Here is a 20866-nt window from a genome sequence, read left to right as displayed (position 1 = left end):
TGAATCAGCTATACATATACATATATCCCCATAGCTCCTCCATGTTGCATCTCCCTCCCATCCTCACTATCCCACCCCTCTAGGTCGACAAAAAGCACCGAGCTGATCTCCCTGTGCTATGCAGCTGCTTCCCACTAGCTATCTATTTTACATTTGGAAGTGTATATATGTCCATGCCACTCTTTCACTTCATCCCAGCTTACACTTCGCCCTCCCCGTTTCCTCAAGTCCATTCTCTACATCTGTGTCTCTATTCCTGTCCTGCACCTAGGTTCTTCAGAACCATTTATTTATTTATTTTTAGATTCCAAATATATGTGTTAGCATACAATATTTGTTTTTCTCTTCCTGACTTACTTCACTCTGTATGACAGTCTCTAGGTCCATTCACCTCACTACAAATAACTCAGTTTCATTTCTTTTTATGGCTGAGTAATATTCCATTGTATATATGTGCCACATCTTCTTTATCCATTCATCTGTTAATGGACACTTATGTTCCTTCCATGTCCTGGCTATTGTAAATAGTGCTGCAATGAACATTGTTGTACATGTACTTTTTGAATTACGGTTTTCTCAGGGTATATGCCCAGTAGTGTGATTGCTTGGTCGTATGGTAGTTTTATTTTTAGTTTTTTAAGGAACATGATACTTTTCTCCATAGTGGCTGTATCAACTTACATTCCTACCAACAGTGCAAGAGGGTTTCCTTTTCTCCACACCCTCTCCAGCACTTATTGTTTGTAGATTTTTTGATGATGGCCATTCTGACCACTGAAAGGTGATACTTCATTGTACTTTTGATTTGCATTTCTCTAATGATTAGTGAAATTGAGCATTCTTTAATGTGTTTGTTGGCAATCTGTATATCCTCTTTGGAGAAATGTCTATTTAGGTCTTCTGCCCATTTTTTGATTGGGTTGTTTTTTTGATATTGAGCTGCATGAGCTGCTTGTAAGTTTTGGAGATTAACCCTTTGTCAGTTGCTTCATTTGCAAATATTTTCTCCCATTCTGAGTGTTGTCTTTTCATCTCGTTTATAGTTTCCTTTGCTGTGCAGAAGCTTTTAAGTTTCATTAGGTCCCATCTGTTTATTTTTATTTTTTTTCCATTTCTCTAGGAGGTGAGCCAAAAAGGATCTTGCTGTGATTTATGTCATGGAGTGTTCTGTCTATGTTTCCCTCTAAGAGTTTTATAGGGTCTGGCTTTACATATAGGTCTTTAATCCATTTTGAGTTTATTTTTGTGTATGGTGTTAAGGAGTGTTCTAATTTCATTCTTTTACATGTAGTTGTCCAGTTTTCCCAGCATCACTTATTGAAGAGGCTGCCTTTTATCCATTGTATATTATTGCCTACTTTATCAAAGATAAGGTGACCATATGTGCGTGGGTTTTTCTCTAGGATTTCTATCCTGTTCCATTGATCTATATTTCTGTTTTTGTGCCAGTACCATACTGTCTTGATTACTGTAACTTTGAAGTATAGTCTGAAGTCAGGGAAGCTGATTCCTCCAGCTGCATTTTTTTGTCTCAAGATTGCTTTGGCTATTTGGGGTCTTTTGTGTTTCCATACAAGTTGTGAATTTTTTTGTTCTAGTTCTGTGAAAAATGCCATTGGTAGCTTGATAAGGATTGCATTGAATCTGTAAATTGCTTTGGGTAGTATAGTCATTTTCACAATATTGATTCTTCCAATCCAAGATCATGGTATATCCCTCCATCTGTTTGTATCATCTATAATTTCTTTCATCAGTGTCTTGTAGTTTTCTGCATACAAGTCTTTTGTTTCCTTAGGTAGGTTTATTCCTAGGTATTTTATTCTTTTTGTTGCAATAATAAATGGGAGTGTTTCCATAATTTCTCTTTCAGATTTTTCAAGATTAGTGTATAGGAATGCAAGAGATTTCTGTGCATTAATTTTGTATCCTGCTACTTTACCAAATTCATTGATTAGCTCTAGTAGTTTCCTGGTAGCATCTTTAGGATTCTCTATGTATAGTATCATGTCATCACCAAACAGTGACAGTTGTACTTCTTCTTTTCTGATTTGGATTCCTTTTAATTCTTTTTCTTCTCTGATTGCTGTGGCTAAAACTTCCAAAAGTATGCTGAATAATAGTGGTGAGAGTGGGCAAGCATGTCTTGTTCCTGATCTTAAAGGAAATGGTTTCAGTATTTCACCATTGAGAATGACGTTGGCTGTGGGTTTGTCATATATGGCCTTTATTATGTTGAGGTAAGTTCCCTCTATGCCTACTTTCTGGAGGGTTTTTATTATAAATGGGTGTTGAATTTTGTCAAAAGCTTTTTGTGCGTCTATTGAGAGGATCATATGGGTTTTCCCCTTCAATTTGTTAGTATGGTGTATTACATTGATTGATTTGCATATACTGAAGAATCCTTGCATTCCTGGGATAAACCGCACTTTATCATGGTGTATGATCTTTTTAAAGTACCCTTGGATTCTGTTTGTTAGTATTTTGTTGAGGATTTTTGCAACTATGTTCATCAGTGATATTTGCTTGTAGTTTTCTTTTTTTGTGTGGCATCTTTGTCTGGTTTTGGTATCAGGGTGATGGTGGCCTCATAGAATGAGTTTGGGAGTGTTCCTCCCTCTGCTATATTTTGGAAGAGTTTGAGAAGGACAGGTTCTCTAAATGTTTGATAGAATTCCCCTGTGAAGCCATCTCATCCTGGACTTCTGTTTGTTGGAAGATTTTTAAACACAGTTTCAATTTTAGTGCTTGTGATTGGCCTGTTTATATTTTCTATTTCTTCCTGGTTCAGTCTCAGAAAGTTGTGCTTTTTTAAGAATTTGTGCATTTCTTCCAGGTTGTCCATTTTATTGACATATAGTTGCTTGTAGTAATCTCTCATGATCGTTTGTATTTCTAAAGTTTCAGTTGTTACTTCTTTTTTTTTTCATTTCTAATTCTATCAATTTGAGTCTTCTCCCTTTTTTTCTTGATGAGTCTGGCTAATGTTTTATCAATTTTGTTTTTCTCCTCAAAGAACCAGCTTTTAGTTTTATTGATCTTTGCTATCATTTCCTTCATTTCTTTTTCATTTATTTCTGATCTGATCTTTATGATTTTTTTCCTTCTGCTAAGTGGGGTTTTTTTTTTTGTTGTTGTTCTCATGTTCTTTTGACTAATGTGTTCTTTCTGTATTTTATCAATCTTTGTAAGTGGCTTTAAATCCTTCTGGATCTGAAAATAGGTTTTGTAATGAAAAACATTTAAGAGATAAGTAAGTAAACAATGTCCAAAAATGAATGCATTAAAGGTTCATGATCAGAAGAAAATTTAAATTACATAATACTCTTATGGGTTTTGACTGTCTGCAATGACTTCTCCATTTTCAGTTTCTCCAGCAAATCCCATAGTCTTCAAAGGGCCAATATTTTGTTGTTCCCCACATTAGCTTCTTCCATTGGCTGTTTTTTAAATACTTTATTGTTTGGAATTCCAGGTTCAGATGCTATTTAGAGGTAGGTGACTATCTCAAACACCTCTTCTCTCTGTTCTTTGTCTAATCTTTATTGCCCTTGGTCTCCCAGATACATGTCCTGACTCAGAAGGAGAGAAACAAGTGGATAATGCATGGTAGGCAGAGGAAGATGATGAAAGCAAGATAGACCTGCAAGATGGGAGAAGGAAGTATTGTCTTTATGCACAGCTGCTTGATCATTGTAAATTTCACCATTGATAATAGTAGCACCCAGCTCTGGAACACACAGGGGTTTCACACTTTCTCATGAATAAAGTCCCCAATCCTCAGGTAGACATTTGAGACTTTTGAAATATGGCCTATGGATTCTTCTTTTTGGTCTCTGTTCTCACTTTCATGCTTTGTCCCCATTGTTTCCTCTGTTGGAAGTTCCCTTCCTCCATTTTGGCCACTCCACTTCTTATCTGTCACTTCAGGCCAAGGGGGCAGAGACTTCCCTAGTTGTTTCCTCTTACATCCAGTTTTGGAGTTAACATGTTCCCCTCAGCATTCCTTCTAAAATATTTTGACTTTATCTCCAGTTTAGCACTTAGCATATTTCAGCATATTTATTTCCAGAATTCTAGGTATTTTGTGTTTGTGTGCATGTCATTTCCTTTCTTATGTCCTTAGAAAGTTGATGGCAGGGGCTGCTCTATATTCATCTTAGTGTTGCTCTTCCTCCACAGAACCCATTGTGATGATTCACACATAAGAGACATTAAATGATATTTATTAAATGCAAGAGCAAAGAGAGGAATACATGGAAGGAGGATCAGATGATGCCAAAAAGGAGGCAGCAAGAGAACACCATTACTATCAGCCAAGGGAGTGTGGGTGAGAGTATTATGGGTGAGATTAACTGAGGAATTGCAGTTCAGTGGTGAACAAGATGTTGACACTAAGAGAAAGTGGAACTAAGGTATGTGTGAAACTTTGAAGAGACAGCTATTTGCTCAGATATTTGGTCACACCCTCTTCTCCTCCTGTTCACTCCTCCCATCAACTTATTCATAAATCAATGGTCATATGCTTTGCTTTATTTGAATTTAATACTTGGGAAATCCATAAGAAATAATGTCTTACTATAATGTAAAGTAGTGTTCTTATCTGTGAGAAAGCTAAGAGGACAAATATATGTCCTGGGAAACCATCACAATAAAGAATTTAGGAGAATGATCTACTGACTGGTCTCTGTAACCTGTTTCTCTTCATTTCCATTACTCCTCCCAGTGTATGTCTAGATTTTTCACCCATTCCTGATTGCAAATACCAATGGTGTTTGAAGGATGAGATGGGGAGAATGCAGCTTCTGAATTCCTTGTTTTATTTGCATACCTCCCACCTACTTAATAATATACACTTAACACACATAATGTCCTTCCATGTGTAAAATCTTCTCTGCCCCCAACCACCAGGAACAGATGCCTCCAGCATCCAGTCAATTTATTTGCCATGGTGCTCATCACACTGAACTGTGAGAGTGTGCTCATCACACATTAGCCTGTATGAAGGTACAGATATTGTTTTATATCATTAAATCTGACCCAGCATCAGAGTGTCTGGCTCATATGGGCTCATTAAAGAGTTGTTGAGTGAATATATACAAGCATGAAGGAGTGAATAATATAGTAAAATAATCAATTCTCTTTAGCTTGCTTGAAATTACTTGGCTTCTCTTACCTTTGGGTTTTTACTTTTTGAGAATATCAAGGACTTTGGGATGTTATGACTCTCTTAAGTAACAGGCAAAAATGTAATTTTATGAAGATTTAATGATATAATATCATTGCCAGCTGGTTTTAGCACTCAGGGAGTTTAATAGAAAATTTGTAACATTGTCTTTAATTTGTTTAAATATTTATGAACATCACTTTTGAGAAAACATATCTGGGGTTATTGTTTTATAGAATTCATTTTGGTGTGGTTTCAATGGTTTGGTGGTTCAACCTGTTTTAATAAATTCTACTAGAACTATCTGTAAATTCTCTGGAATCTGAGTGGGTGTCTTTTTGGATCTCATTTCTGCTTGTCCCACCTTCCAGGGCCCCAGATTAAATCAATGTGTCTGCCACAAGGATCTTGGGACATTCAGACCAGCAGTCCTCATCAGAGCTCGTCATCATCTGATATGGAGTCTAGATAATCTGTGTCAACATATAGGAGAAATCCAGAGAACAAACTGTCTGCCCAACCTGGGTCCGAGAAGAGGCCGTTCTGGTCAGTGAAGAAGATCTCCAGCCAGACTTCATCTTCTGGCTGCAGATAGATGACTGTGGACCCCGAAGCCACATCATGGTTTCCTGTGTTGGCATCAAAGGTCTTTATGCGGTACTGCCCATTGTGTACCAGCCCAATTGCCAGATGCTTATTTGCCAATGTGATATCGTAAGAAAAGTAATAGATTCCTGGGAAAGCACAGATGAACTTCCCTGTTGCAGGGTTGTAGTGCTCTCCCTCATTGAAGAGGACCTTGTTAAATATAATTGGTAACCTTTCTTCTGGGTAGCTGGTTGTGATGCCAACAGAAAAGGCAGATTTGAGCACGATGCTTCCACATCTACAAACACCAGGCAGCCCTGTGTCCCCTTGCTCTCCTCTGTCTCCCTTTGGTCCAGGAGGCCCAACAGGACCTACTTCTCCTTTCTCTCCCTCAGGTCCCATGGGTCCTTTCTTCCCAGTCTCTCCTTGGTCCCCTTTCTCTCCAGCAAGGCCCAGTGGTCCAGTCTTACCTCTCAAACCTTCAAAAAGAGTTTATAGTTTAATTAACAGTTTCTGTAAATATAGAGTCACAAACAACATGCCCACATACCCTAAATTTTTTTCCTCAGTCAACTTTCAACAGTATACTACTACATAATTAATATTTAAATAAATCACTGATGCACTAAAATGGAAATAGAAAAATTTCATCAAAATGTCAAGAACATTTTCCTGAATATGTGAGAACTCATTTAAAACCTGATTAATTTAAAATAAGTAACCGTCATTTTGATGACACATTACCTGCTGCTAAATTAGACACATATAGATACTTATCTCTATAGGAGGAATTCAAGGAGCATGATATTATTCCCCAGAGTGAGGTCATGGGGGCAGACAGAACAAGATGAATCCTTAGAGGCTACTTAGCCTTATGCGCCATTCTACTTCTATCAGGATTATTAATATTGGGTTGGCCAAAAAGTTTTGTTTGGGTTTGGAAAAAAACCCGAACACACTTTTTGGCCAACCCAATAAAAAGTTAATCAAAGTGAGATTAGCTCATATTTATTGAACATTTACAATGTATCAGGGTCAATACTTTAGGTGCATGCATTATATTCTTTAAGCCCTGCACAACTTTATGAACTAAGAATTATTATTACTTCAGCTGTAGATGAGAAAACTGAGCCATGGAGAAATTAGTTTGCTCAAGGAAACAGAGCTAGGGAGTGATGGAGCTGTGATCTGAACTCATGCCTGCCTGACTCTGGCAACTGAACATCTGGGGCAGTGGCCAGAGTGTCATTTGTATAGTGCACCACAGTAAGGGCTCTTCAATATGTCACGATAACCAGACAACAGTGACTGCCACCACTGTGCAGGAGTTCTTTTTTGGAGGAGAAAACTGAATCCCAGAGGGGTGAAGAAACTTGCTTCAGTAGCAAGACTAGGACTGGAATCCAAGTCTTAGCCTAGTGATGTTTCTCCTTCATCAAAATGCCTCTTACTTTTGGGGCTGAAATAAAAAAAAACTTTAATTCTTTTTGGCTCTGCAGCTAAATGGTTGTATTATTTTAGGCAAGTCCTTTACTTTCTCTGGGTCTCCATATTTGTAGAAAATACATAAGGGCTGTGAAAGGATTTCAACAAATTCAAAATCATCATACTGGAATATTTTCTGTTTGTTCAAATATTTATATCTACAGATCAACCATAAGCTAAATGTAGAGAAAATGTGATCATAGGTTGAAAGTGATAAACAAAATCTATTTAATTTTTAAACCTTATATGTAATAACAGTGACTTAAAAGCATAAAAAATATCATTCAATTTTATGGCCAAATCCATTCCATAAATATTTTCTTGAAAAGTATCCAAATGATTGGTAATTTGTAATGCACTTTTGTAGTCAGGGAAAGCATATTGTTGTTATATTGTGTACTTTTACTCTTAACTATGTATTTGTTCTCAGGAACTTTTATTAAGCTAAACCTTTTATCTTGATAGTGCTTTGATATCATTTATTTGAATATTACACATACATCAATGTATGAATTTGATCATTTTTCAGTTATTTGGCAAATTTAGCAATGAAATGTTCTGGATAATACAAGTTTCAGGAGAATTAAAGCTTTATCCTTAAAACATCAAGTATTTTGTTTCAGTAATTTTAGAAAGAGGTTGTGTAATAATTTATGATGCCTAGAAAATGCTAATAATGAATGTAACCTTTTTTTGGTGACTAGGATCAGCATTGTTACTGATCATAGGACCATCCTCCAGCTCTAGATGACTTTTGTTATTAAGTCGAAATTCCACTAGCTCCAGCCAGAACAAACTGGTATTTATTTCTGGAAATAAGGCCATAATAGTCTAATCTTTCAATGTTTGTTTCTTTTTGGTAGAAATGAAATATGAATACTATTTTACTATTAAATTAACTTTCGAATCAAGGACTACAACTTATACATTGTTATTTTATTTTCAATAGGAGCTAACTTTTGCTGTCTTCATCAGTGACTGATGCATCAGTAAAAGACATTTTGGCATCAGTAACAATTTCTGCCATTAAATTTCATTATGTACTGAAATTTCTTTGCCTCTATAACTTTGGGCAAGTCACTTATTGTCTTAGTTTCAAATGCCCCTTTTGTACTGTGAAGAAATTGGATCTAAGTTCACTCTAAAGCCATTGGGAAAGTAGTAAACAGTGACACAGTAGACTTGACAAGCCCTAATTCAGCCATGGATTAGTTAGGTGACTGTGAAGAAGGGGCTTTACCTCTCTGACTTTAGTTTCCCAGTCCTTGAAACGAAGGTGTTGGACTAGATTGCTTGAAGTTTCATCCTCTTGAAAATTCTTTGAGATGAAACCGTAAATACTAAGATGCAATTTCACAATGCTAGCTGTGAAAAGATCTTTATAATCTCAACACTTGGATCTCTATAGCTATTTAATATTTTGAACTGCTGAGAGTTAGATAATCAGGGACTAGTGGTAATAATTTACAGTAATTCTTTCTGTTTGTATGAAGGATTTACCCTTGTGATAAAAGCCAATTAATGAAGAATGGAATGAAGGGATAAATCATTCCCCCTCCCTATTCAGTCAGACATATGCTGGGTAGAGAGGAGAATTATGGAGTGTTAGTCTATGCTTAGATACTGAAGCTTAGAGAGAAAGAATTTCTTCTTAGTTCTCCACAAAACAAGCTACAAGAATTTTTTCTTCAGTGCCATTTCTTTTTTCCATCCATCCATCCATCCATCCATCCATCCATCATATATGTATGTGTGCATGCATACATTTATCTAAACCATCTAATACTGATTGGTCATCCACTACATGCCAGGCACTGTTCCAAGGGCTGAATGCCGTTGACATGAATGACGCCTGTCCTAACCTCAAGTTAGCTGTTATGACATATTATGTTGTGATCTGCAAATATGGGCCATAGCTAAGTTCATGAATATCCGAAGCCATATAATGAAGTAGAATAATCTGTTCATGAGGTGGTTCTAGTGTTATTTGAAGATATTTATGTGGATGTGCATTCACATTAAATTAAATTTAAAAAATATGCTACCACAATAATTGCTATAGACCCATGAGGGAGACAGATATTTTTACAGAAAATTGATAATTCAGTATAATAAACTCTGTATTTGTAATTTAGAGGAGGGAAGCTGGAGAAGACATATACTTGACCTTGCCAGGGGGTTGAGGTGGATGCGGTGGGGATGAATGAGAAGACATATATGGTATTAAAGGGGAAACAGGAAGCAGAAGCTTCCAGCCAAGTTGTGTCCAGTTCCAGCCACATTAAAAAGCCAGAGGACTCTGTTCTTATTGTTTGTAAATGAGGTGTGCTTCTCCTCATTGATCACAAAGGCATTCTTACCTTTCTTAGCTGTCGTATATCCTTACTTGTGTATGTATCAATATATATTAGATTTAAATAACTAAGGTTGGGAAAGTTTTATTTTTTTACTTTTGAATCTCAATTTTGTCATTTGTAACATTATTATTATTATTTATTATAATTTTAGCTAATAAGATTATGGCTGAAATTAAGTACTAAATGTAAAATTGCTGATACACAGTAAGTTCTTAATTAATGGTGATGATGGTGATGATGATGATGATGATAGTGACATATTGTAATCATGTGTTTCCATATTGGCCTCCCCCACCCAAATGTTTGCATATTAAGTCAGGGACAATGTCTTGTTCATGTTTGCATTCCCTAGAACAGTGTTCTCAACTGGGAGCAATTAAACACTGCCCACCAAGGGAAAGTTGGCAATGCCATAAGACATTTTGGTTGTCACAATTGGTGGGGGATGTCACTGACATCAAATGGGATGCTGCTAAATGTCATTCAATGCACCAGATAGCCATCCCACAGTTAATAATTATTTGGACCCAAATATCATCAGTGTGGAGGTTGAGAAACACTGGTTTAGAACAATACTGGAGAGCAAGAGGTGCACAAAAAAATTTGTTAAATGAAAAATGCATGAATGGATGGATGAATGAATGGATTGATGAATATGGGGATAGCTGATCTCATATATGGTTAAAATTGTCGCAATTACGAACATTCAATTTGCTCTGAATACATATCCGTATACATATCTTTAAATAACACTAGAACTACCTCATGAAATGGATAGCTCATTTCTAGTTTATTATAAGGATTTGGATATTCACAAACTTAGCTGAGACTAATATTTTCAGATCATAGTGTAATAAATAATAACAGCAAACATTTACGGAATGCTTACTACATGACACTTATTCTATTGAGTACTTTACATGTATTATCTTCCTTAATCTTCACAATGACACTTACTACCCCCGACTTACAAATAAGGAAACTGAGGCTCAAAAATGTTTTTTTCTCAAGGATGCTAAGTTAGTAATTGAAGATGTCATGTCTTTCTGACTCCAGTGAATGTTTCTGTGACTCCCACATTATTGCTTCTAGACACAATAAACTAAAAGGGCCAGTAATATCGAACTATGATCCTGGTGTTATTATTATAGGATTTCAAATGTATTCATGATCATGATACAGCAGTAAGAGTGTTCATATGTGCTACCAAATAGAGCCTTTGAAAGATGAAATGTAAGCTCCAAATGAAAAATTCTTTATCTGATGTTGAAAATTTACCTAAATATACTTTATCTAGTGTTGATTAAGGGTCATAGATTCAGTAGCTTCTTATTTGCCAAATATTCTCTGCATGATAAATTCAGCAATGAATTGGTATCTAATCTTCTGAATATATTATGATATTGTTTCATATAATAACAGTAAATCACGTGCGATGACTAGATAGAGATGTATTTCTTAGATCTACTGATTTTTTCTTCCTGTCTTTTGTTCCACGTTTTAGACTCAGAAGCTTGTTTTCAAAGATTGATTCCATCCAAATTTTCCTCTTTTAGGGTTAACACAGCCTTGCTAGAGTTTCAATTCTGTTTACTTTGAAGGATTGCAGAATCTGGCAAGCTTCATGGGCCAACTTATTTGTGGGGAAAAAAGTGAAAATTACTGAAAGAGTAGGACACAATTGTGTTGCTGTAAAGAGCAATAAGACATCTATATTTCAGCTGCTACAGGACAGGTGGGAGAGTGTTGAACTAGGAAAGGTAGGCTATACAGTATTATTGTCATTTCCTTTGTGACAAGTAAGCCTTTTGTGTCTTTGTTAAGGATATGAGTGCAGAGCAGGATGGCCCCTGTGCTTTTGGCTCCTAGTTCCCGCCTCTCCTTCATCTCTCTGTCTCCTCCCCATCCATTTGTCTGTGTATCCATCCATGCTCTTTCGCATGCAGCCATTGCCCGCTGGCTGTACCAGCCCAGAGGTCATGGACATCAGATGTTCCAGATGACTCCAGCTCTGCCAGTCACTATACATGCACTTCCGTCTTCAGTAATTCATTTAATCATGCTACCGCTCTGCGTTCTCATGTATAAAACGTGATCACGTCCCCTTGAAAGAGTTGCCATTACGATGCAATGAGAATGCAGGTAGAGGGTTTAGAGCAGTATCTGAAGCATAGTGAGGACTCAGTAAATTGTTATGATTAATGAAGGTGAAGTTGAGAAGGGATTTAAAGGGCAATTCTCATTAGAAAAAGCAACAAAACAAGGGAGTGATTTTCAGGTGGGGGTGACAGAGGGTGTTTTTTATGGAACTTCATTCATTACCTGCAGCCCCCTTTTCACCTTTCTCTCCTTTCCTGCCGTCTCTACCATCTCGTCCTGGAAGGCCGATCCGACCATGGGGCCCAGGGGAACCATTTGCTCCAGGGGGGCCTGGAGGTCCAGGTAAGCCAGGAATGCTACAGATATATCTTGGGGAGTAGCTGTCTCCTTTGAACTGATTACCCCGAGGTTGTCCACTCGCACAAATGGCAAAACTTGTAACATAGAGCAAGACAAACATCTTTGGCTCTGGAAGAGAAACACACGGACATAAATGCACCCTCTTAGGTGGGGTTTTTGGCATACTGAACATGAGAATGGACATTTGCAAAAATTCACCCCAGGGCTCACCTCTCCATGTGTGTCTAAATACCCTGTTTGCCCTAATAATTCCATTGAAAATTATTAACACTTAATTGATAGAGAGTTCTCAGTGCCCCACACAAGGGTTGGTGGAGATGAAGTCGGTGAAGATTTTTAAAATTCCAGAATAAATCACTTTGCTGCATTTTCTTTTCTGCAGGAATCAATGGTGGACTTTGAAAAACAATGTTTTGCTTTTGCAAAAGTACACATTTTTAAAAGGAAAATTAGAGATGCAAATGAATAAGATAAACATTAAAGTTATTCTCACCACTCACAGATAATTACTCTTTACATTTTGACGTATACATCCTTCTGGTGTTTTCTTTCTATGCTATGAAGAAAAGTGATGTTATGACATTCCTGCAAGTCTTTAACTTTTCTTCACTTAACAATATGTCGTGAGCATCTTCCCATGTCAAAAATTATTCATAATATAAAAAAAATTGTTGCATTTTCCTCTACTATCCTTTATGTACAACATTCCCCATTATAGACATTTGCTTACAGTTTTCTGTTAGTATAAACACCATGCTAGATAGACATCTTTATATCTAATCTTTGCATGCTTACACAGTCATTTTCTTAGAATTTATAGGCTTTTTAAAGCAAGAGAAAGGAAGTGACATTTTCAGGAAAATCATGTTTTTCATTTGATAATCATGTATAATGCCAATTAGTGTTAATTGGAGTACTGTGCATGTCCTGAGTGGAAGTGTCTCAAACTTTAATTTAAAATCTGCAGGATATAATGCCCTACTGTCCCATTAAGCTGTTAGCACTGGGGCTCAATTAAAGAGCTGAGTGAAATTAAATCATGCATGTTGCCACATGGTCCGAGTGAAGCAGGCAACAGATCTCTTCAGCTCTGATCTAATGGGATTTGGTTTTTCCCTCCACAAAGCCTGGCCACTGAGGATGATAGATCATTTATTAGCATCACATTTGGCATATAGGCTGAGGGGTGTGTAGTGTAGGCTTGGGACACATGATTTTCTAGGCTAATGTCTTAGAGCTATCAACATCTTGGGTGGGAGTATACATGTGATTCTGGGGTGGTATAAATGAGCAGTTTTTGCACGGTTGGACCTATGCTTTAATAAGAAATCTGTGGAAACAAACTAAAAGTCTATCGACAGGTGAATGGATAAAGAATATGCGGTATATATATATGCATACACACACACACATACACAGTGAAATATTAACCATAAAAAAGAATGAAATAATGCCATTTGCAGCAACATGGATGGACTTAGAGATTATCATACTATGCAAAGTAAGTCAGAAAGAGAAAGATATGATGCCATATCAAATACCATATGATATCACTTATATGTGGAATCTAAAATATGATACAAATCAACATATCTACAGAATGAAAACAGACTCACAGATATAGAGGACAGACTTGTGACTGCCAAGGGAGAGGGTGTAGGGGAGGGAAGGATTGGGAGTTTGGGATTAACAGAGGCAAACTATTATATATAGAATGGATAAAAACAAGGTCCTACTGTATAGCACAGGGAACTATACTCAATATCCTTTGACAAACCATTATGGAAAATAATGTGAAGAAGAATGTATTTATATGTCACTTTGTTGTACAGAAGACATTAATACAACATTGTAAATCAACTATACATCAATAAAATAAAAAAAAAGACATCTGTACAATGCTTGTGTATATGCCTGGTATATACTTGCCAAAAGGAGATAATCATAACAAGTGGGAAAAGCAATTGGATAAGAGTTTCTTTTTTTTTTTTTGACAGCCACATCAGAAAATGAACCAGCACACTGTACCACTTTTATAGCGCCCATGAGGAAATTGTAACATCTTGGAATTAGATCCAGAAATTTGCCAGAGCATAGGAATGACAAACTGAGAAAAACATAGTGTGCATATGTGGTTCAAAATAAGTCTGATTCCTAGAAATCTAATTAGTGAAAAACTGAAGCAACTTATCCAAATATAGGCTCTGTATCCTTGACCACATCTCCATGTTACCAGTGCTCTTACCCCCCCACCAAAAAAAATCAAAGAGAACATTTTTCTATGCCCTGTCTGTTTATAGAACACAAACTCAAAATTATTTATCTTATTACTCACCTGGGATTAAGGCACGTTTTGAAAAGCCCAGCAGATCTGATAAACATACCAGCCCTTCCAAAGGTGCCTCAGATGAAAGAAAATGGAAAGAATCTTTTATTCAAACCCTTGTCAGTTAAAACAAGACAGGATGATTAAATTGCTAGATCTTCCACCTTGCAAAAAACTGATTAGAGGAAGCTTTGAGAAGGGATTTAAAAGAGGAGAACAGATACTTATAAGGAGGCTTTTAACCAGACATGGAATGCGATGCTGTAGCTGAAGCCAGGAGCTGGTCCTAAGAGGGACTTGAAACGATCTGGTGAGAAGGTGCTTTGGGCAGTGGCATCTCAGACACTGGTGGAGATGCTGAGAACACACACGTCAATAGTTGGGGATCAGTCTATGAAGGAGCGTTTGGTCAGAGTTGAGGTTATGATGGATAGAGGATGCAAAAATTTTAAGGATGTGCTTGGAAGAAGGATGTTAATATTTCCAAGAGCCAGGCAAAGGTACTCAAAGAAAGAATAAATTAAAACAACTGAAACAAAGATATTCGTTGAACAAATGGTTTGCAATTCTTTGACAAATGCACTAGAATATTCTTTGCACAGTAGTTTAAATGCTGAAAGCATTCCCAGTTTGAATACTTTGAAAGGTGCTCAGAATGGTTATCCATTAATAATCCTCATCAGAATTGAGGGATGAGGTGTTGTTGCACCTGACCTGTGATGATGACATAATGGTGAGTGGCTTGGGTTGAGGCTTGGGACTCAGATCATCAGGATGACAAAGGGGTGTGGGTTATAACGGAAAACTACAGTGGCATTATCTGGTAATGGTTCTTCATTTCATTTAAAAGTCAAAAGCCTCATGGTACATGGTCTACAAGGCCCTACTTGATTGGTTGCCCACCTTTCTTATCTCCCTGACTTCATCTTCTTCTACTCCCTTCCCACTTCCTCATCATCTGTCACACTGGATTCCTTGATGTTTCTCAAAGATGCCAGATACGCTCTGACTTAGGGCCTTCACACTATCTCTTCCCTCTGTCTGGAACTCTCTTCTCCAAGATGCCTACATGTCTCCCTCCCTCATCTGCTTCTGCCTTTGTTCAAATGCTACCATTTCATTAAAGCCAACTTTCACCTCTTCATCTAACATTGCAAACGATCTTCTCCTACCCATGACGTGCCCTCTTTCTGTTCTGTTTTTTTCTATTCTTCATTGTACTCATCATCCTCTAATTTACTAGATTATTCTTAATTTTATTATGATTTTAAATTTGTAAATATCTCTATCTGATAGAATGTAAGCTTCATGAGGGCAGGGATCTTTGTCTTAGCCATTGATGTCTCCAACCACTTAGAATAGTGCTTAGCACAAAAAACTCAGGCTGAGGGCAAAGGAGATTTTGGGGGCAGGGAAGGTGTGATTTTTGTGGGAAAAAGACTAGATAGAAATTATGGAATATGAAAATATTACAAAAGAAAGAGGAAACAGAGAATTTAAAGAAATATTCCTGGGGTCTATGGGTCCCTTTTGCAGTATCTGTTTGAGAAATACAGATAAAGGATATAAGTTGTTTTAATTTTGTATAGTCTAAAGTATTTAAAATATTTATTTTTGTATAGATAAAACATGAACCTTCATAAAATTAAAAAAAGATGCGCAACAAAAAGGAAATCTCTTCTCTTTCCTCTCAGTCTCCCAGACATGTAGGTTCCCTCTCTAGAGGCAATCACTGTTGCTAGTTTCTTGTGGGTCCTTCTGCCTGTAGGCATACTGTATGCAAATTCCTGCACCTTGCTTTTCCACTTAGCTTGGAGATATCAGTATATAGACAGAGATGCCTCATTCTTTTTTTAGTCGCTATGGAATATCCATTGTAAGAATCTATTATATTTAACAAGTCACCTATTGATGGATACTTGGGACATTTTTATTCTTGTGGTATTACAAACAATAGTGCGATAGATATCTATATGTATATTCTTTGCATGTGGTTTCTGACATGAGCAGCAAATAGCTTTTCCCAGTATGTTTTTTCACTTCATTCATGTATTTTAAAAAATCTTTTTATCTTGAAGACATTTTTGGGGGTTCAATTTCTTGTGTTTAGAAGGTCTTCCCCACTTCAAGATAATAAAAATAATTCTCCCACTTTTCTTTCAATTTTATTTTCATTTTTTCACCTTTAAAATTTGAGCCATTGGAGTCTTTCTGATTAAAAAGTGTGAGGTAGGGATCCAACTTTATATTTTCAATACCTTGTATTAAAAAAATCCATCCTTTAACCACTGCCCCACTTGTTTGTGATGAATTTGGTTATTCTGGCTGGGAATGAACTATGTGAGTCATGGCTCTATACACATTACAATACTTTTAAACAGCTTTTTGAGATTTAATTTACACACCATAAAACTGACCAATTTAAGGTATACAATTCAATGTACACCATAATCTAATTTGAGAACATTTTTAAAACTACAAAAAGAAACATACACATTAGCAGTCACTCCTCATACAAAACACTTTGAAAGATTTCATTCAATTATGTACATTTATGCAGAATATGTGCTAAAATGTATTACTTTTTTCCACTAGTGTGCTCCTTTGGAGTTAGAAAATCAAAGCTCTGGAAATATTGTTAATTTGAACAGATCTGTCCTGGATGTTAGTTGTAAATGACTCTCTATTCTATTTTTCTGTAAGGATTACAAAGTAACAGATCTTTAATTTTTTTAAATACCTATTTTAAAAATTATAATACTTTGTGGTACTGTAGATTTTGAAGCCTTCATGTTAATGTATATTTTGAATCTGTAAGTCAGGAATGTAGTATATAGTGTTTTGTAAATATTTTAAGTCATAAAACCCTTTGTTTTGGCTAAATTAGCTATAGAAAATACATTGAGAAATACTGAATAAATCAGTGCAAAGATTCAACTTCTAGGAAATGTGCCCACAATTTGAGAGCTTTCAGTAAATAACATGTTTTTTCTTTATTATAAAATAAAATAAGCCCATGCATACATGGTCAACTAATACTCGACAAGGGAGCCAAGAATACTCACCAGGCAAAATATAGTCTCTTCAATAAATAAATGGTGTTGGAAAAAACTAGATATTCACATGCAAAAAAAAAAAAAAAAGAAATTGGAATCCTATCTCACACCACTCAAAAATATAACTCAAAATGGGTTAAGGACTTAAATGTAAGGCCTAAAATCATAAAGCCTCTGGAAGAACACACAGGGAGAAAGCATTTGACACTGGTCTTGGCAACAGTTTTTTGAATATGACACCAAAAGCGTAAGCAACAAAAACAAAAATAAACAAGTGGGACTACATCAAACTAAAAAGCTGCACAGCAAAAGAAATGATCAACAAAATGAATAGGCAACCTATGGGGGAGAAAATTTGCCACTCGTGTATCTGAGAAGAGCTTAATATCCAAAATACATAAAAAATTCATATAACTCAATACTAAAAACCAAATAATCCAATTAAAAATGTGTAAAGAATCTGAATAGACATTTTTCCAAAGAGGACATATGAATGGACAGCAGGTACATGAAAAGATGCTCAACATCACTTATTATCAGGAAATTGAAAATCAAAACCCCAATAAGCTATCACCTCACACCTGTTAGAATGGCCATCATAAAAAGACCAGAGATAACAAGTGTTGGTGGGAACATGGAGAAAAGGAGTACTGTACACTGTTGGTGAGAATATAAACTGCTACAGCCACTAGGGAAAAAAATATGGAGATTCCTCAAGAAATTAAAAATAGAAATACCATATGATCCAGCAATATCACTTTTGGTAGTATCTATCTGAAGGAAATGAAAATAATTACCTTGAAGAGATCTCTGTATTCCCATGAAAACTCTAATTCGAAAAGGTACATGCACTCCAATGTTCATAGCAGCATTATTCACAATAGCCAAGATGTGGGAGAAACCTAAATTTCCATCAACAGATGAATGGATCAAGAAAATGTGATATGTGTGTGTGTGTGTGTGTGTGTGTGTGTGTGTGTGTAAAATATACAATGGAATATTATTCAGCCACAAAAAAGAAGGAAATTCTGTCATTTGTGACAACATGGATGAACCTTAAAGGCATTATGCTAAGTGAAATAAATCAGACAGAGAAAGACAAAATATCTTGCTTATATGTGAAATCTAAAAAGCTTAACTCATAGAAACAAAGTAGAATTGTGGTTACTGGGGGCTGAAGTGTGGAGGAAACAAGGAGTTGTTGGCCAAAGGGTACAAACAAAGGATCTTCCAGCTATGAGATGAATATGTTTTGATGATCTAATGTATAACGTGGTGTCTATAATTAACAATACTGTATCATACACTTGAAAGTTGCTGAGAGAGTTGATCTTAAATGTTCTCATTACACACAAAAAATAATAATTACCCGAGGTGATGGATGTGTCAACTAATCTTATTGTGTTAATCATTTTGCAATACATATGTGTACCAAATCTTAATGTCATATACCCTAAACTTACACAACGTTATATGTTAATTATATCACAATAAAGCTGGAAAAAAATTAAAATGTAGTTGGTAGACATGTAAAATTGTCCAGCTGCTGTACAAAACAGTACAGTGATTACTCAAAAAATTTAATATAGAATTATCATATAATCCAGCAATTCCATTTCTGGGTATACCCAAAAGTAGTGAAAGCAGGGGCTCAAACATGTTTGTATACCCATATTTACAGCAGCATTATTCACAATAGTCAAAAGGTGGAAGCAACTCAAGTGTCCATCAACAGATGGATGGTTAAACAAAATGTGGCACATACACACAATGGAATATTATTCAGCTTTTAAAGGAAGAAATTTTTGACACATATTACAATATGGGTGAATCTTGAAGACTTTAATGTCAAGTGAAATAAGCCAGTCACAAAAGGACAAATATTGTATGATTCTACTTATATGATGTGTCTAGAATAATCAACATTGTAAAGACAGAAAATAGAATGGTGATTGCCAAGGGCTGGAGGGGGGGGGGAAATGATGAATGAGTGTTTAATGAAGACAGAGTTTCAGTTGGGGAAGATGAAAAGTTCTGGAGATGGATGGTGGTGATGGTTGTACAGCATCGTGAATGTACTAATGCTGTAGAACTGCATACTCTGGCAAATTTTATGTTGTGTATATTTTACCACAAAAAAACTAAGTAAAAAAAAAAGATTAATTGGGATGTATGGAACCTACTAGTATTCTTATTACTGTTCTTTAAAAACACCATTTACTCAATCCCCACACCACTTTTATGAAGTTGGTGCTATTATCTTTACTTTACATATAATAAAATGGAGAGTCTGAGGGTTCAAGTCCACACAGCCCTAAAAATGGCCTAGGCAGGATTTGAACTGAGCTCTTTTGTCTCTAAACACTTGGGTTTTCCCTGACATCATGTGAGGGAAGCTGTAACATTACTTCATGGCAAAGGGCTCGATTACTAATTCAAGTTGAAAATGTGTTTTGCTTGGAAATCATTAGGAGGAGGATAGGTAACCATGGAGGCCAAAACAAGACATATCCTTGGCCTGCAAGGGAAGGGATTTCACAACAGAAGGGTTTGTCATCCTCTGTCTGCACTAGGAGTGCACTGTGCGCAAGACGGGATCGGACCTGAGCTGATCACACCCCAGTGCCTTCTGTTTGTTCTTCCTCAGCTCTCCCTTTGGGGCCCTGGTTTTCTTCCTCAGAACGGCTTCTTCTATTGGCCATGAAGTCCCTTCCTTCTCCTGTCTCTACTGCACCCAGCATAGCCACACAACCACATTGTGTTATGGCTAACTATTGCTTTTTCTTCACCAAAATGCAAACTCTATCATGAGCATTTAGGACAAAGACTGATCTACAGTAGAGGCTCAACAAAGGTTGAATGAAGGAAAATATTCATCAATATTTATTCTTATAAACAGTTCATAATTTATAAAGCTCTGTCTGCTGTATGTAAAAGGCTATGATGGCACAACAGTAATCTGTTCTAACATCTGTCAAATATTTTGTCATCTACAGAGTAACATTAAGCCTGTATCATCTTCCCAAGGACGCTTTTGTGGTAGGTCGGACAGGGAACCAATGTCCAGAGAAGTCAGCTAACTTGTTTATGGTCACAAAGCTAGTGTCAGCCCAGAGATTTGAACCCAGGTTTTCAGTTTCATGGATTCTTCTTCCAGAGCCATCTGTTTAATAAACTCAAAAGCTACCATAATGAAATAGGACATTGCAGCCACATCTGCCAAAATTCTAAAAAAAGAGTAAACACCATACCTTGCTCTGGGATGGTGGGTTGCTCCAGAATTCTAAATCCACAAGAGACTGAGGATCTTTCATGAGAGCTCAGAGAAAATCTTGCTTTGGTACCAGACAGAAAAGCAGATCCAAGTTCTCAGAGATTTCCAAATAGTTGTGCTAAAAATAATTCTCTCCATTAGTCCCAAAGAGCCAGA

General features: G+C 36.4%; 1 protein-coding gene across 2 annotated transcripts in view; it reads right to left on the bottom strand.

Annotated features, from left to right (window-relative positions):
- Nucleotides 1–4258: 4258 nt before the first annotated feature.
- The window catches only part of C1QTNF7 (C1q and TNF related 7), a 137711-nt gene continuing 121103 nt past the window's right edge, over nt 4259–20866 (bottom strand). For both annotated transcript variants that reach the window (XM_082605240.1, XM_082605241.1), the window contains exons 3-4: nt 11917–12162; nt 4259–6231 (exon numbers count right to left, since the gene is read on the bottom strand). In XM_082605240.1, coding sequence (XP_082461366.1) covers nt 5600–6231; nt 11917–12162 — 878 coding nt within the window. In that variant the 3' untranslated portion in view covers nt 4259–5599. The remainder of the gene's footprint in view (nt 6232–11916; nt 12163–20866) is intronic.

The sequence above is a fragment of the Mesoplodon mirus genome (genome assembly GCF_964341445.2).
Source record: "Mesoplodon mirus genome assembly, chromosome: 2".
Taxonomy (NCBI): Eukaryota; Metazoa; Chordata; class Mammalia; order Artiodactyla; family Ziphiidae; genus Mesoplodon; species Mesoplodon mirus.
Note: the sequence above shows the minus strand (reverse complement) of the source record. Positions and strands in the feature narration are given on the sequence as shown.